The 18117-nt window shown below is 50.8% G+C and overlaps 1 protein-coding gene across 1 annotated transcript in view; it reads right to left on the bottom strand.

The window, feature by feature from the left end:
• Window positions 1-6434: 6434 nt before the first annotated feature.
• MYOC (myocilin) overlaps window positions 6435-18117 on the bottom strand; it is a 210450-nt gene continuing 198767 nt past the window's right edge. The window contains exons 2-3 of the mRNA XM_069641248.1: window positions 9162-9287; window positions 6435-8742 (exon numbers count right to left, since the gene is read on the bottom strand). Coding sequence (XP_069497349.1) covers window positions 7958-8742; window positions 9162-9287 — 911 coding nt within the window. The 3' untranslated portion in view covers window positions 6435-7957. The remainder of the gene's footprint in view (window positions 8743-9161; window positions 9288-18117) is intronic.

Below are 18117 nucleotides of genomic sequence, written 5' to 3'. Positions count from 1 at the left end.
TCTGCGAGTGAAAGGGGGCGCCAATGTTTAACCAGCCACTCATTTGAGCAGCAGCAGATGATAAAGACCAGATTTTTCAGAAGATGAGGCACGCGCGATCTGAGACTCTAGCAGAGCATCCCCAAAGGGAAGGAAGCGAGACCAAGGGCGTGCTTCTTGCAGCTCCTTCGAACAAGACGAGGTGGGCTCGGCCCGCCATAACGCACCTAGCATTGAACTGCGCTCCTTTCACCTGGAGCAGCAGCCCTGCGCTAGGCCCATGACTGCTGCGCAGGCGCAGAGGACGGACATACATTCACCTGACACAGAAACTCAAAGGGTCTCAGGCTGGGCCTTGTGCTTGTCCTTAAAGAAAGACGAGCGTTTTTTTTTTTTTTTTTAAACTTTCTTTATTGATGGTCACAAAGGTACATCGGCATCACATTACATAAAAAAAGGAAAAGGAAAAAAGGAGCTTGCATGTATGACAATGAGTGCGTTCAACCATAGTTCTATGTACACTGTTACAATGGCATGTCATCATTCTCAATCGTGTTACACAAATAGACCCTGAAGGGGCCCCATATGTCCTTGGGCCTGCATATTGTAGGTCGGGTAATAACAAATTGTTCCTCTGTCTCATTTACATGCGTTACCTCTTTCAAAAAATGATTCATACTAGGCGGGGCGGGACTCTTCCATTTCTGGAGTATGCATTTCTTGGCAATGGCACAGATAATATTAAATAATCTACGTATTTTTTCAGAACATTTGCCAATATCGCCAAATAAGTATTTCTGAGGAGTCATAACCGGGGGAACTTGTGTTATTTCCTCCAGTAATTCCGCCACTTCTCCCCAGAACCCCGCCACCACCGGACATCTCCAATACATATGGAAGGCATCAGCCTGAGGTGAATCGCATTTAGGGCAGGAATCGGAGGCCCCCGGCACAAACCTAGCAACCTTGGAGGGTGTATAATGTAACCTATTTAGGATCTTAAATTGAATCAGTCTCAAACCAGAGTTAAGCGAGACGTTTTTAGTAAGCATGCAATACCTTGCCCATTTGTCCTCCTCAATTGGTGTCTGTAGGTCTGCCTCCCACCTCTCCCTGACGCGGCTAAGTGTAGGCGTATGGGCCTGAACCATGGTGTATAACCTGGAGATCCCCAAGCCTTTGGTAGTTGTTACTAACTGTATACACGGATGACCAACCGGTTCATCCGGAAACATCGGCCATCGCTTAATAAATGCAGACCTCATACGGTAGTATTGGAGAGTTCTAAGTGGTCCATCTCCCAGTGCCCTCAGGAACAACTTCAAATCCGCAAACTTTCCCTCCACAAACATATCACCTACTTTCATCTCCCCATCAGGGTCCCACGATTCTCGTATACCAGTATCATGCGTGGGAGGCAAGCCCGGAAAGTTCCAAAGAGGGACCTCCGGGTTATAGGGTGTCTCAATCTTCAGCCTTTTGAATATCGCCTCCCATGCCCCTACAGTGGAGCTCACAGGGTTATAATCACAAGTATCTCTATACTTGGTGTCGAAAAGGACAGATTGTATATTTGTGGGGTGTGTGGTACGTTTCTCTATCCATGCATGTGGTGTGCTTTCTGGGGACTCGTACCAGTGTTTTGCAAACTGAGCCTGGGAAACATAATAGTACAGCTCAAAGTCAGGGGCAGCTATGCCCCCCATGGAATATGGTTCCGTCATTTTTTCCCAGCTTATTCTAGCCGTTTTTCCGCCCCAGACAAATGTGACAGCCATAGTACGGAGTTTGGTGAAAAAGATTCTGCCTGGCCATATGGGGATGTTGACAAAAAGGTACAGTAACTTGGGAAGGATCACCATTTTAAGGACCGCGACTCTACCCGCCAGCGAGAGAGGGAGGCGCCCCCACATCTGGAGTTTCGCGCCTACGTTACGCAGTACAGTCTCATGATTGTCGGTGTACAACGTGTGTTTGTCTCTAGATACCAGAACCCCCAAGTATCTGATGTGGTGCTCTGACCATCTAAGCCCTCCAGTGGTGGGGGGCCTAACAGTGGCCGGGGTAAGTGGAAAGATCTCAGACTTGGTTTTGTTTATGGTGTACCCGGAGTATGCTGCAAACTCCTGTATCTCTTGCATTATAGGTGTCAAATTCACCTCGGGTTCTTTGATATATAGTAATGTATCATCCGCATAGAGTGAAACCAGCTGGGTGGACCCCTTCATCAAAATCCCTCGGTGTGAATGTCTCAGTCTGACTGCGGCCGCCATTGGTTCAATGGTTAAGGCAAACAGAAGGGGCGAGAATGGGCATCCCTGTCTGGTACCCCTGCCCAAAAGGAACATATCAGAGATGGTTTTATTGGTTAATACTCGTGCACCAGGTTTAGTATATAGTAACCGAACATAGTTTATAAAATTGGGGCCCATCCCGAACGCCTCAAGAACCGCAAGAAGGTAGACCCACGAGACAGAGTCGAATGCCTTTTCTGCATCGAGGGCTATAGCCACCGCGCTTTTACCCGGATCTATCTGTGCCATAATGCCAAAAAGTCTGCGCAGATTCAGGGCGGTGGACCTCGTGGGAATAAACCCATTCTGATCAGGGTGGACAAGGGTGGGAACAGCTGGGAGAAGTCGGTTCGCTAGGACTTTCGCAAATATTTTTGCATCTGTGTTTATAAGTGACAGGGGTCTATATGACGAAACGTCCTGTGGTGGTCGTCCTGGCTTGGGGAGGACCGTTATTACAGCTTCCCTCATGGTTGGAGGAAGGATTTTATTTTCAAGAGCCTCCTCCCACACCTGTATTAATATAGGGACAAGTTCCTCGCGGAACTCTTTGTAAAATTCGGCCCCAATTCCATCCGACCCAGGGGCCCTGCCTGACGAAAGCCCCTTGATTGCTTCCGTGACCTCGTCTGGGGTTATCGGTAGGTCCATGGTGAGGCGTTCCTCCTCAGTGAGCTTAGGGAGTGAGAGGGCCTCTAAATATGACCTAATTTCCGGGAGTGACTTCAAATCTTTGTTTGAATAGAGGTGTTTATAGAAGTTTGAAAATTCCCCATTTATCTCTGCGTCAGTGAGGCGTACATCGCCTTGTGCTGTATGAATACTGGTGATCAGGGTGGGTTGTCTACCCTGCTTAAGTAAATTGGAAAGGGTTCTACCCGCCTTATTTCCCTCCCCATATCTGCGAGCTCGTATGGGTGCTGCGATATATTGCACCTCTCTGCCGGCCAATTTGTTAAACTCTAGCAGGTGTACTTGTATGTCTCCCAATATGTCTTTATTTTGGGTACGTGTGAATTCAGCTTCCAACCTATCTAGTTTGGACTCAACCTCAGTTAACTCGGTTCTCACCCTTTTAAGCATACCAGCAGACCTGGATATCAACACTCCCCTCAACCAAACCTTAAAGGATTCCCATACTGTTGAAATCTTATCAACCGATCCCACATTGTTCACCAGATACTCCACAATTTCAACATGCAATGTCTCAATTTCCCCGGGGTCTGAGAGCATTCCACCGGGCATCCTCCACCTTCTGGCGGGTGCGGGAACATTCTGGAGCAATAGGTTCAACAACACTGGGGAATGGTCTGTCATAGTGCGTGGAAGAATCTCACATCCCTTCAGCGCCGTCATCATTGATGAAGAGAGCAGCCAGTAATCAATTCTAGATTCAGAGTCGTGGACTGAAGAGTAAAATGTGTATCGTTTACCATCAGGATGTAGCTCCCTCCAAGAATCCACTAACAGTAGTTGAGACAGGATGTGTGTGAGAGTCTGGGCGGCTTTGCTGGGAGCTCTAACAGCCTTAGAGGCCCTGTCTAGGCTAGGGTCAAGGACCAGATTAAAATCTCCACCCCAGATTATCTTTGAAGTTTCAAGCGAAACAATTATCTGATAGAGTTCCAGGTAAAATGCAGGGTCGTCGACATTGGGCCCATACGTGTTGACTAGAAGAAGGCGCAGGGAGGAGATTGCCCCCCAAACCAAAACATACCTCCCCAGCTGGTCCACCCTGTGGCCCTCCGGCCTAAACCCCAGTCCTGGATGTATGAGTGTGATGACCCCCCTGGACTGAGACGAATAGTCTGTGTAGTATCTAAGGGATCCCCATCTAGGCAATATGCGCATATTATCGGTCCCCACCATGTGAGTTTCCTGTAACATCAGTATCTGGGGATTGTGTCTGGTGATGTAGTTATCAATCTTTTTCACTTTCATATGATTATTTAGCCCCCGAACATTCCATGTTAAAAGTTTAACCTTCAGACCCTCGCCTGGACATTATAAGGAAGCGTCTGTCATTGCCATGAGCAGGAGTTCTATAGTATTCATACACTTTGCTCGGTACCGGTACAAGTGTGACCACATTTTTCCGTTTCAAATCATAGATACCAACTTTGTGCCACAGTATGGCTGATCCAGTCCTGTAACGTCCAATCCCAACTCCCCTTCCCACCCCCCCACCCTCATTGTCACCCCCAACTTGACAATGGATCAAACCAAACTCGTGGAACCTTCCGAGGGTAGCCATGTTGCTTCACATGGCCGCCGACTGGGTCCCAGCCTCCACCTGCTCGTAGTGTCTGGACCAATAAGTGTTACTCATCTTCTTAATTACATCCCTCGAGCCCCTTATGTTATATCTGCATTTGTCACATGCGATCATAATCCCCCTTCAGTCCGCCGGTCTGGGCCTGTTGTTTTGCGCCGGCCTGCCCCCCTTGGGAGGTAGAGGTATAGAGGTTTCGATGTAGTGTGTAGCCTCAGCCGGGGATTCAAAAAAATGCGCCCTGCCTGCATGCTGGATCCGCATCTTGGCAGGAAATATGAGAGCATATGGGATTTGACGGTTTCGCAGGAGCTTTTTAACGGGCTCGTAGGATCTCCTGTCTGCCTGCACCCCGGCAGAGAAGTCAGGATATATATGAATGCGATTTTCCTCGAATTGAAGTGTTCCTTTCTCTCTTGCTCTGCGTAGGATTGTGTCCCTATCTCTGTAGTTCAGGAGTTTTGCAATAATAGTGCGTGGCGGGGCACCCGGTTTAGGAGCCGGGGCCAAAGTGCGATGCGCCCTTTCGACCAGAAAGTGATCTGAAAATGCCTCTCGCCCAAATAATGTTGTCAGTAGCTCCTCCAATTGTCGCTCCATCTGGCTTTTCCCAAAGGATTCAGAAACCCCCACCACACGGATGTTGTTCCTCCTTGATCTAGATTCGAGATCCTCGCACTTGTTTTGCAGTTTGGCCAAGTCTCCTTTGATCTGGGCGATATCTCGGGTGTGGTGTGTGATGGTATCTTCATTGGAACTTATTCTGTTTTCAACCTCTGTGACACGTGAACTTTCCTTCTCCACTCTGGCCTTAAGTGAGCCCATGGTGGAGACAATGTCATCCAATTTCGTATTAATAGAAAGGAAGCCACTCTGAACTATTTTTGTTAATTTATCAACGTGATCGCCAGGTTCAGGGTTCGAGGTCACCTCAGTGGAAGAATGGAGCTCCTCAACCGTAGCAGTGTTTTGACTTCCCGTGTATGCGTCCATCGGGCCCCTCTTCTTGCCTGCCGGGGTTTTGGAGCCCCTTGCCGCCTTGGATGGTTCCCCCATAATAATATCCGCTATATTGGCTGTGTCGATGGAGTGGTCTCACCCTCGTGCTGTGTGTATGAAACGGGACGGGATGAGGTGATTCACCCCCGACTCCTGAGGGAAGCCACCCAATATGTCTGAAGGACCGTCCCCAAACCCGCTGTGGAACGGCGGTGCCAACTCGTGATCCTGTAGGTGTATGTTAACCCCTCCGGCCCCCGAAAGTTATTTCACCGGGAGATGGCTGCGAGCCGAAAATGTAGGAGCGCCGGGTGGGTCCACCTCACCTTATTCGGATGTGAGCCGCTCCCGGGGGACCTCCGTCAGGCGGGCTATGGCGTATGCAATTCCCTCCTTCAGCCGGGAACCCGCCAAAATGATCAGCCCGGCCGCTGGACCCACCGGAGCTCCAAGCGCGGCGTCGCTCTAGGATGGGTGTCCAACCGGTCGCGGGGTCAAGTCTTCCAGGACCGCTCCCCCAGCAGCAAGCTCAGCAGCGCGATCCCAGCACGGAGAGCGGGCGCCGGAATGGGCCTCAGGCTCCTCCCCCACGCGGCCTCTCCGAGCGCCAAAGCCGCGGCTCTCGAGTGAACCGCCCCGGTATCCGACTCCGGGCCTCGACCGCCGCAGGGGCCGGTTAATGTTCGGGCCGGAACAGCTCCGACCTCCCCGGTCACCGGCAAACAGGAGTTGCAGGGGATGGTCTCGAGTACTTGGGCCAGCGATGCCTGTGTCCTGGGTACGCTAGGCAGGTCCAAGACGGATTTATTCCAACAGGATTTGTCAGTGGAGCGGGAGCTCAGCAATCAGGCGGCCATTTGCAGCGTGCGCAACAGCGCCCCCTCAGAAAGACGAGCGTTTTAATTAAATCTTTTAGTGCCACGAAGCTGCTGTTAACTGCATTTACACAGAAACGCAGCACGGCGTATACAAAAGACGTCTAAGCACTTCAAGAGTTATGGGATTAAAAATGTCCTACTTATATATGCACAAAACAAAGTGTGATAGCCTGGAAGCAGTGGGCGCCGGTGATATGGTTTGAATGCTGTGGGCTGGGGCATTTCAAAGGTGAAGTGGTCTTGAGAAAAGTCCTGTCACCTGCTACATCAGGCCTTTTATTTTGACGGCATCCTATTGGGGTTAACTCCAGATGGTACTAATGCTACGGAGAGACACGTGATGGCTGGCGCGGTACTGCGTCGATTAACCAGGCGAGGTAGCTAAAGTCTCTGGAAATAGGTGCCGACCTATATTGCACTTGCATAGCTGGTCTCCCTCGAGAGCTTTTGTTTCAGATGGAAACTTCCAGATGCCACGAGCTTGACTCTGGTGCTTCTTCGCCTTAGCAAAGCAATATGTGGACGAAATGATCCATTCAGTTCTGTAACTTTCCAAAGATGGCGGACTCTCAACGCTGGGGCATTTGCTGACTATGCAGAAAGAAGGCTGCTGGTGAAATGTTGCTATTATAAACACGGGGGACATTGCATCTCAGGGGCTATGATTGTGCACTCACCCACCTGTCTGCCAAATTCACAGTTTTGCTCACAAGTTCCATTGGTTTGAATATAACATTTTTGTACGGCATAGCATGCCGTGTTCCCTCCGCTGCTATGCTCAGTAATATTATAGTATCACCCAATGTATCGACCTAAGAAAAAGGAAGAGCTGAGTCGGCCACATTGGGATTCCAGTCAGGGTCGTATAGGCGAGCATGGAACTCGCTGAGCTCTCTGGCCGGTTTTAGCTGGTGATGCCCTGACTTGTTGCATAACGATAACGAACATACACATTGCAACACTAGTATCACGAGGTGTGTGGGCTGCATTTTGGAATTGTCATGACACAGATCGACCTATTGCCCACTCCCCTGGACTGTTCATGTGTCCCGATTGGCGAGGTGTATTCCCAAAGTGTAACCTATTTGTACCCACCTTATTGTCGACTTTTAACAGTGGCTAAGTGTTCTGTAATAAGAACACAACTATATGTATACACAAAGGCACACAACCTATAATGAGGAGGGTGGCTGAAATACACAAGAGCCAGGATAACATAACAGACACACTGCACTAATATCAATGTTGTCTTTGCTGTTTGTAAATGAGCTGTGCTCCAGAGACCTTGCCTGCCTCCTAGCAGCAAGCTGTTCCTGGGTACACAAATATCCTTAGCCGTTAAGCACTGATTTCCTTCCAGGTTGTGGGATAGAATCGCATTCATTTGTGTGCACAAGTACGCGAAGGGTAGGAATAGGGTGGATGTGGTTATGTGGTTCGTCTCCCAGTCCTCAGCTCCTCACTCTGATGTCCAGTCCATGCGGAATTATTGTCATTCCTGCCTAAATCCAGGAGGCACTCTGTGGAGTAGGTCTTCACATCTTGGACAGCCTTATGTCATACAGGACCATATTGAAGTTGTCCCAAGCGAAGATCTTCTTCTCGGTAGGATTGTAATCAATCATGCTGTTGTACCGGTAGCGATTCTCAAAGGGGATATTCAGTTGCCTGCTAACGCCGGTGTTGGTATCGTAGGCGAAGTTGACCACAGCATCGGGGGAAGAGTAGCTGTTGACTGTATACAAGGTGCCACAGATCATGAAGGCATTGGCGACCGACTGCTTCCGGAGGATGGTCTCCCAAGTCTGCAGAACTTCCAAGGTGCCAGCGTCCAGCTTGGCCAGAACTATGGTACCCTTTGCTTTATCAGTGCTGTAGATTGCCCAGAGCCCCGTCTCGTCAACAGCCAGGTCAATATCTGTGTATCCACCCCAGGAATAAGGGAATTGCCCATGGTAGCCAGCACCTGGCAGCTCTTTCTGAACGCTTATGCTTTCTGTTTTCAAGTCATATTTGGCCAAGATCCTTGACTTGCGTCTCTGGTAGTAGAGGGAGCCCCTGTAGACAACTGCCCCTGTACTCTCCATGGATCTTGGCAGTACATGTACCTTGGCGGGGTAGCCCTTCATGAACTGGTCCATGTCATTGTACTCGAAGACTTGACGGATGTCGGTGCTGACAGTATTGACCCTCCAGGTGGTTTCGGAAGTGTAGGGCGCCTTGGGTTCCGGGTCTCTCATCCACACACCATACTTGCCGGCAATGTTCTCTGCCTTGTGAAATGTAACCGGCTCTCCAACCCAGACCAGATCCCCACATTCTGTAAATGAAAAGACAAGAGAAAGGTGTTCAGGCAATGTTTGTGAGCTCTTCCTTTTCAGTTTCCACAAAGGAAACTCCATAAACTCATTTTTACGCCATACAGTCTGTACAACGAATGCAATGCACTCGATTGTTGAAAAAAACATTTCTTTGCCTACGGCGGGCCTGTGGAATATTAACGTTGTAGTTCATTGTATGTTGAAAAGTTAGGGATTACAGTGGGAAACCACTTTCAGACAAGGAGATATTGCTGTGAAGTCACTCCAATGACAGCTGTGTGCTATACTAAACACCTATGACATTGGCATACATGTACAGGGTTTTCTATGGGGCAGTGAGTGAGAAAGACAGGGGGAAAAGAAAGAGGCGCAGAGAGGAAAGATTGAGAATGGATGAAATAAAATGTAATCCACAAACCAGAATCTGAGCCGTCGGGACTCTTGTGGAGGGAGGTTGCCTCAGGAAACTGCCGGGCAGCAGGGACCTCCGCTAACTCAGACTTCAGCTCCTGGTACCTGACCCCTTCCGTGTCCCACCTCGAGACTGTAAAAAGAATGGCAAGTGTTAGATAAATCCTAATGTCCCAGACCAGAAAGGTATGTGGCTTGGTATGAAAGACTTGGATCTTTAAATTGATCTATCACAGAACACACTTCCATTTCCAGCTACTGCAACACTTCCATTTTAGACAGACCAAAAACCTAGAACCTGTTTCCACTCAGCGATCATCTTCTTTCAAAATCCATCACACCCAGCGTTTATTTAAAACAAGCATTGCCAATGCCTATAGTATAGGCATGGGAAAACACTTGCTGGGCACAGCTGTAGTGCTATTAACTGGCCATTGATGGGAGCAGGTGCAAAATGGTACGAGCACCTGGGCATCTAATAGCAGGGCCTGGTAAATGCCTTCATACTTATACACAGGCCACAACTGTTGGCTTTGCCAATGCTTGTTTTTAACAGGACCTCAGTGAAGGACACGCAGAGTGCTTATAAATAAAGTGGCTGAAGGCAGACCTGGTAACACGTGTTTTCCACACCAGTAGCAGGTTTTACAATGCCAGTTAAGTAATTCACTCTTATAAGACTGCTTTGAAATAACACTGGCAGGCACTTTGAGTGGAACGTTTCATGGTAAGGCTTGATTAAAGCGAGTTCAGGGAGTTCCCATGTGGAGGTGTTTTGGGCAGGGAGGGGCAGGAACTGGGTGGGAATGGCAATAGGGATTAGTATGGGCCATGGGCAGTTAATGGATGGGCAAATAACCAAACAACACCTACAAGGCTGTGTGTCCCTCCTCACATGCCATTCCTCCCTATCTGTTCTATAATGTGGTAGTTTCGGCTAATTGCGGGCGCAAGCGACACAAAATAACCCAAACTAAAAACACTCCTCAAGTCTTAAAATGTCTCATGTTTTCTATTTCTCACGGTTGGTCTGCTCATTTTCTGATTTTTCTTGAGCCCAGTAACGTTTCTTAGGGTTGAAACCTACTACAGTAACAGTTCCTCGCCTCGCGCACTCATTCAGCAGTCAATAAACTGCCGAATGTTTTGCAATGCCTTTTCCACCTCTGCTGTTCACCATGAAGCACAGAAGATCCACATGTGCTACCTAATTTGGAGACAAACTATCGGACTAAGCGGTTCTGGTCGGCCCGAGCGAAACAGGGAATGCAAAAAGCAAAAGAGCTTAAAAAGTTAGCCTTTTTCTATTTCCATGGCGGGCCCAACATGTGCAAGATGGAGTGGCAGAAAAGTAGGAATGTAAAGGTAAGTGAACATGTTTTTAATATGCAGGATTTAGCAGTCCCATTTACAACCCCTGTGGTGTGGGCTGGCTGCGGGGCATGGGTAGCGGTTGTAGGGGTGTCCCCAGTGGTGTGGGCTGCCTGCTGAGCATCGTCAGGGTGGATGAGTCTGCTTGCCGGGCATGAGGAGGGTGGATGGTCTGCCTGCAGAGAATGCAGAAGGTGGATGGGCTGCCTGCTGGGCATGTCCAGGGGTGATGGGCTGGCTGCGGGGCATGGTCAGGGTGGATAGGCTGGCTGCGGGGCATGGGGAGGGTGGATGGTCTGCCTGCGGGGCATGGGGAGGGTGGATGGGCTGCCTGCTGGGCATGTCCAGGGGTGGACTGGCTGCAGGGCATGGTCAGGGTGGATGGGCTGCCTGCGGGGCATGGGGAGGATGGATGGGCTAAACAAATTGCGGAGGTCAACCGTTATAAACGGAAGACAAAACAAATGCACTCTTTTTTGCTGAATTACAACAGCCAAACCATATTAATAAACTTAACATATAGTGAGGTAATTTTTGTAAAAAACAATATGAGATTGTGACTAGAACCATGACCGTTTAGTGTAATTTAAGTAACACGCATATGTCTATTTAGAAACGGCAACGCGAACGAAATCTCGCTGAGACGTTGTGCCACGAGGGAGTCTCTCTTCGTATTCAACATCAGCAGTAGGACACGGTGCTTCCTCTTAGAGCAGCAGGCGGTTTCCAGCACCGAATTCAACAAGTACAAAAGACAGGTAGGAACTATCCCAGTGTTTTCATGAATTACTAGACAAAATATAGACAATAAAGCATAAGTAAGTGACCCCGATGATTAAAATCTTTTCAGAAACAGTCGGAATTTAGCCACACAGAGGACTGTGTGCAACTATTGGATATCTAACACGGCATCATAAGGCCGGTTCAGAGGTGACTGTGACCTGACTAATGGGTGAGTGCTACAACAGAAGTGAAGTTTACCTTTCTCAATTATTGATCACAGAGTGGGGCCCAGTGCTGATTTTAGCGACTGGTCCCACTCGTGATCATACTACATCTGTAAATGTAAAACATTAGTGTGAGTGCCTGTACTTTAAGAATACATTATTGAAACAGGGCTTCTCATTTTATTTTTGACAGTTTCGAACTCCTGAAAGAGCATAAATAGACATATGAGGAAAGATGTTGCCATAACATAGAAGTGTGCAAGGTGTTGCCGCTCTTTGGTTTTATTGTACTAAGGTTAGTAAAGTGCATAGAGTCTAAATAATGTGTAAAATGAATTCAAGAAGTAATGAGAAACTAATGAAGTTATTTATATATTTACTTTGTAGAATAAAGACAGGGAAATTCTGATATCCCCACCTGAAGAAGGGCAGACCAATCGCCCGAAACGTGTAGTGGAAGTCCTAGGTTAAAACCCTAGAAGCCCAAAATGGGAATATAGATTGAAACAACAGACAAAGGATATCAGGACATTTTTTTGAACACTATATTGCATTAAAGCAATATTTTTTGTTGAAAATATTGTGTTGAATTTGTTACTATGAAGAATTATGTATATGACAATATAGGGCCATATACACAGAATGTTTAAGTTGATTTGGATGTTAAGCGAGTTAATTAAATGTGATTGTATAAACCCTTTTTTCATGAAAAAATAAATATACACAGAATATTGTTTTTTACACAACCAAATCCTCTCGAGGATGGATGGGCTGCCTGCTGGGCATGTCCAGGGGTGATGGGATGGCTGCGGGGCATGGGGAGGGTGGATGGTAGGCCTGCAGGTCATGGGGAGGGTGGATGGGCGGCCTGCGGGGCATGGGAAGGGTGGATGGGCTGCCTGCTGGGCATGGGGAGGATAGATGGGCTGCCTGCGGGGCACGGGGAGAGTGGATGGGCTGCCTGCGGGGCACGGGGAGAGTGGATGGGCTGCCTGCTGGGCATGTCCAGGGGTGATGGGCTGGCTGTGAGGCATGGTCAGGGTGGATGGGCTGTCTGCAGGGCATGGGGAGGGTGGATGGGGTCTGCCTGCGGAGCATGGGGAGGGTGGATGGGCTGCCTGCTGGGCACGTCCAGGGGTGATGGGCTGGCTGCGGGCATGGTCAGAGTGAATGGGCTGCCTGCAGGGCATGGTCAGGGTGGATGGGCTGCCTGGGGGGCATGGGGAGGGTGGATGGTCTGCCTACAGGGCATGGGGAGGATGGATGGGCTGCCTGCTGGCCATGTCCAGGGGTGATGGGCTGCCTGCAGGGCATGGCGAGGGTGGATGGGCTGCCTGCTGGGCATGTCCAGTGGTGATGAGGTGGCTGCGGGGCATGCGGAGGGTGGATGGGCTGCCTGCGGGGCATGTGGAAGGTGGATGGCCTGCCTGCGCGGCATGTTCAGGGGTGATGGGCTACCTGCGGGTCATGGACAGGGGTGTAGGGTGGTCCCCTGTGGTGTGGGCTGCCTGCAGGGGGTGCATGTGGCTCCTCAACACACTGCTGCGCGAATCTGGGGGTATGTGAGTGAGCTTTCCATGCGAATTCGCTGGCAAAAGCGGGGTACGTGTATTCCGGGGTTCGCGAGTGAGAATTACACACGATTTCGCTGGTGCGAGCAGGTTATGTGTATTCCGGGGTACGCAAGTGTGCTTTACACACGATTTCGCTGGTGGGAGTGGGGTACGTGTATTCCGGGATATGCGAGTGTGCTTTACACGCGATTTTGCTGGCGGGAGCAGGGTACGTGTATTCCGGGGTACGCAAGTGAGAATTACACGCGATTTCGCTGGCGCGAGCGGGTCATATGTATTCCGGGGTATGTGAGTGCACATTACACACGATTTGACAGTGTGGGCCCTCCCGGGTGTGCCCTCCCCCCATGCCCCACAGGCAGCCCACACCACAGGGGACCACCCTACACCCCTGACCATGCCCCGCAAGCAGCTCATACACCCTGACCATGCCCCGCAGGCAGCCCACATGGCACCATGCACTTGTGAGCCCCAACTCATGTCCCCCCCATCAGTGACAGGCACCTGCCAGCAGGCCCTGACTCATGTCCCCCAAGCCACCCCCATTGATGGCAACCTGCCAGCAAAACCCGACTCATGTCCACCCACCCCCATTGACGGCAACCTGCCAGCAGGCCAGACTCATGTCCCCCAACCACACCACCAATGACGGCAATCTGCCAGCAGGCTCCGACTCATGTCCCCCCACCCCACCCCACCCCACCCCAATGACGGCAACCTGCCAGCAGGCCCCGACTCATGTCCCCCACCCAACGTGCTGTCAGAATAGAGGCCCATGTCAGAAATGCAATCCCACCCCACGCCGGAGCACCCCAGTCCAAACACACAACCATATATTGTACCGACTCCCCAATATAAGTACCACACCTTGACATTCAAAAAAGCACACGCATGCACCCAAAGACATGTCCAACAGAGCCACACAGTGGTGACACATGACAGAGGCAATGGACAATGACACATGCACAAAACTAATGGGAGTAGACCACACCAATAATGAGGATTTGTGAAATGTATTAAAAAGAAAACAAAATGACAAAATCAAAACCACACATGCAAATGAAGAAATTATGAATGCAATACCAAAAAGAAAGTAAAATCCAAGTAAAAACCAAAATCCAAGACATGAAAACTGAGAAGTGGTCCATCGCCAAAGTCCATAGAAATAAATCCAAAATTGAAAAAGCATTAAAAAAAACATTACTGCATGGGATGACGTAAAAAAGAAAGTATGTACATGTCCAGAACTATTTACAATGAAAGTCTGAAGGGTCCACGATACCAAAACAAAATGAACCCTACAAAAAACCCTATGTAAAACACAACTATATACAAAAAGTGGAGCAAGGTCTTTGTACTCCAAATCATAAAAAAACAAAATGAAACCTAAACCTAAATACCTATATACAAAGGCAGCAGGCTAGTCCAACGGCTCACTTTTTGATGGCCCAGGCCAGGGCATCATCGAACTCCACGTCGATGTTCCGGAGGTGAGCCTGTTCCCTGGCCTCGAGGTCTTGCAGGGATGCAGCCATGGTATCCTCCAACTCCCTGCGAGTTGCCTCGAGGCACTCAGCCTACCTCAAAGCCCGGTGCATGGAGTTCTCCGCCCTGACCATTGTGAGCCATGCTCTCTCCACCTGCTGGTGCTCTGCATCTATTTGCTGGCCCAACCTCTTCCACACGGAAGATGCTCCCAATCCTGGGTCCGCCTGCCCGCCGGCCGATGCCTGCTCCTGGGATGTTGATGGCCCCGAGCCATGATGCCTCCCACGCTGAGCCTGCTGCTGCCTCCAATGCAACTGCCTCTGGCACCACTGCATCATCCAGGCTGATGGAATCCCCGGTGCCGTCGTGCATGTGCCCTGCTTGTTGATGCCTGCATGTCCTCCATTTGCTGGGGTCCAGTTGGTGGGGTGGCCACCCCTGCTGGATCTCCGACTCCTGACTGTGGCATGGATGTGTCCTCTACCAGCCTGGCCGCTGGCTCAGGTGCAGCTCCACAGGGGGCCCAGGTGATACTTGGGCGGGAAGATGGCACGGAGGATGACTGGCGCATAGGGGGTTCAGTTGAGGAGGGGGTCGCAAGAACCTCCAGCACACAGAGAAACCCAGTGCAGATGACCTGTCCTAGTAGTTTGATGCGTCCAAACAGATATTCGAAATGACGTGCATTGACCTGACGAGAACCCTGCACGTCATACTGAATACCACGTGTTCGCAACGCCAAACCAGCTAGGACAGACTCCATCTGGTCACGGATTGCCATGTCCTCAGGGAGAGGAAGGCCAGTTGTTGTTCGCGCATCCCCTCCCTGAAAACGGGTCTGGACAAAGGCAACCCTGCTGGTGCCGGATGATGCAGTCACAGGATCAGGGACAGGATTACACACAACCACCTCCGCGGTGGCCTGTGCTGCCTCCTGTCCCTGCCCCCCTGGACTGCACCATTAGTACCAGTGGAATCCCCCCTTCCAGGCCCCGTGCGTGGGGCTGTCAGGGCCTCCTCCTAAACCAAACCCCCCACCAACCTGGATGACTCTGTGCCGTCTTCCTCCATAGGCCCCTGTGGGGGCTTAGCTGCCCCTTCTGCTGCCGAGGAGTCCACCTCCAGCCTCCGCCTCTTGGACATTCCCTCGGCAGCTGCGGCCATGGACGTGGCCCCAGACTCCTCACTCCCGGAAGATATGATTACTTGGGAGGGGAGCCGGGATTTGCGTCTCCAGCTGGCGGTTGCATCCCTGACGCTGTGCTCCACAGCACTGTCACCGCCCTCTTCATCAGTCGACGCTGCAGACAGGGAGAGATAGAACACAGGCATCAGGGCACTGTACAATGGTCTGTTACACACATGACAGTTGCACATGAGTGGCAGTGTCAAACTTCACAGATGGCATCACACTCCCCAACACTCATATCATTTGAACCCACACACATGCACAAATGAACTGGTATCGTGCAACAGCCATCAGCATCCATACACACGTAACTGCATGAATAACCAAAGGTTGGCATGACATCACAAGCAACATGGGGAGTGCCGATCACATACACACATGCCACCAGACAGACATGCATCTGTACATCTCCACCACCTGTCACAGTGCAATCATCGGGAACTAAGTCACATCTGCCAATCAGGTACCCACATGTCCGGGTCACATGCATCCATGGCGTCTCACAGTCATACACGCACATTTACACCGTGCACGTACATGAAGGTGGGACCAGCATCCACGTGTCACACCCCAATCATGGCATAGTACATACCCAGAAATGCAAACGTGTGCATCTCCACATGCAGTTGGGCATCATGCATTGGAACACATACACCATTGATGTGCATCACACATGACTGGACTCACATGCAGCACGGGCATGCCCCTGCACACACACATCCATACATGGGCCATGTCAGACATATGTCCAAGCTACACACTCCTGCCACACCTCAACATGCACTGTGTCCAATGAGTATGCATGGACACTTACAGCTCAACTCCAGACGGGTCTGCCTCTCGAGGACCTTGATGTGAAGCACTGGGCGAATGCATTCCAGGACCCTCATCTGGTCGGTGGTAAGCAGGACCCGGCTCCCCGCTGCGTCCAAGAGGCGCCGGGCCGTCCTGAGGGTCCTGGACCTGAAGTCCTCCCAGCGCTTATGGATGTGTTTCAGGTCACGGTTGCCACCCCCTCCGCGTTGATGGCAACCACAATGCCCACCAGATCCTCTCCCATCCTTCCATGTCGGCGCATGCTCGTCCGAAGAGGGCATAATAATGCACCAGGTCTTGCTCCACCAACTTCTCCTGCAGTGAAGCTGGCAGCCCTCTGCCTCTCTGCCTGGGGGTCGCCACTGGCCCCAGATGGAGTTTGGCCCGACATGGCAACCCCCGAGGCAGGTGTGGGTGGGCAACTGGGTCCTGGTGCTGGGCTGTGGAGTGATGAAACACCAGTCGGAAGTCTTCAGTTCCAGCAGGGGTGGTCACAGCAACTGGACCCCTGCAGATGGCTGATGTGCAGGCACCAAATAGCAGGGCACGTTGCCAGCAGGCAGGTAGACAGCAGCAGATGGCTCGTGGGAGGCTGCTTGGTGCTTTGAGGGGCAGGAAAATGGCCTTCTTGGCAGGAGCGTGGTCTTCCATGTGTCGTCGCGTGGCCAGCTTGATGCAGAGTGAACCCACATGTGAAAAAACAGCACGTCAGCATGTAATTCGAGGAAAGGGCCTAAGCGCGTATGTGATGTGTGCGGGCGTTTCCCTCGGCACGGTTGCAGACTGAATCTGCATGTGCAAAAACAGCACGTCCGTGTGTGAATGCGTGTAATTTGAGGAAAGGGCCTAAGTGTGTAAGTGACATGACACACGCAGGCGTTTCCCTCGGCACGGGTTAAAGGTGAGCGCGGGCCAGCAGTTCGCTGTATGTGCTTTTCGTGGAGACTGACGAGTGTGCTGCTACTTCTTGTTGTTTCAAACGCCATCACTTCACAGCGGATCGAGGACGTACCTCTTCTTTTGGTGGGGATCTTGCCTATGTGTGTTTTTCTTTTCCACGCTTGTCAGAAGGTGAGTCGCGCACGCTATTTTTCCCACTGCGGGTGCCCCTGTGTATCACTTACCCGTTTTTGAGGTCATCGTAGCCTGTGTGTCCCACGCGTCCGCTTATTTTGTGTCCCTGGGTGCCACTGCATACCGCAGGATGTTAATTCCACACACGTGGCCTAACGGGGGTTGTGTGCACAGTTTTATTGCAGATTTGGGGGTGCCTGAGCATTGCGTGACCCATTATTTTCTCACAGGGGTCGCATACAGCCTTGCAGGAGCACAGGGGTGATATTTACATCACGCACCCTGCACCCTTCACCCCAATTGCCCAGGACAATTGTCATGTACACCACCTATTGGCACGAGTACATCCGTGCCATGGTTGCGAGGCTACGAAAGGTGAGGGGCGCCTCAGTTGGGTGTCCTCCACATGGTGTGCGTGGTCAGGGATATGGCCGGGGTGACCAGCGAGTCTGGGGTGGCCAGGGTGGCTGCAGAGGGAGAAGAGGCGGATGTGCGCCACTTCGG

Source organism: Ambystoma mexicanum, chromosome 1q, assembly GCF_040938575.1.
Source record: "Ambystoma mexicanum isolate Mex_15411 chromosome 1q, UKY_AmexF1_1, whole genome shotgun sequence".
Classification (NCBI taxonomy): Eukaryota; Metazoa; Chordata; class Amphibia; order Caudata; family Ambystomatidae; genus Ambystoma; species Ambystoma mexicanum.
The sequence above is the reverse complement of the archived record's forward strand: the minus strand, read 5'-3'. Positions and strand labels throughout refer to the sequence as shown.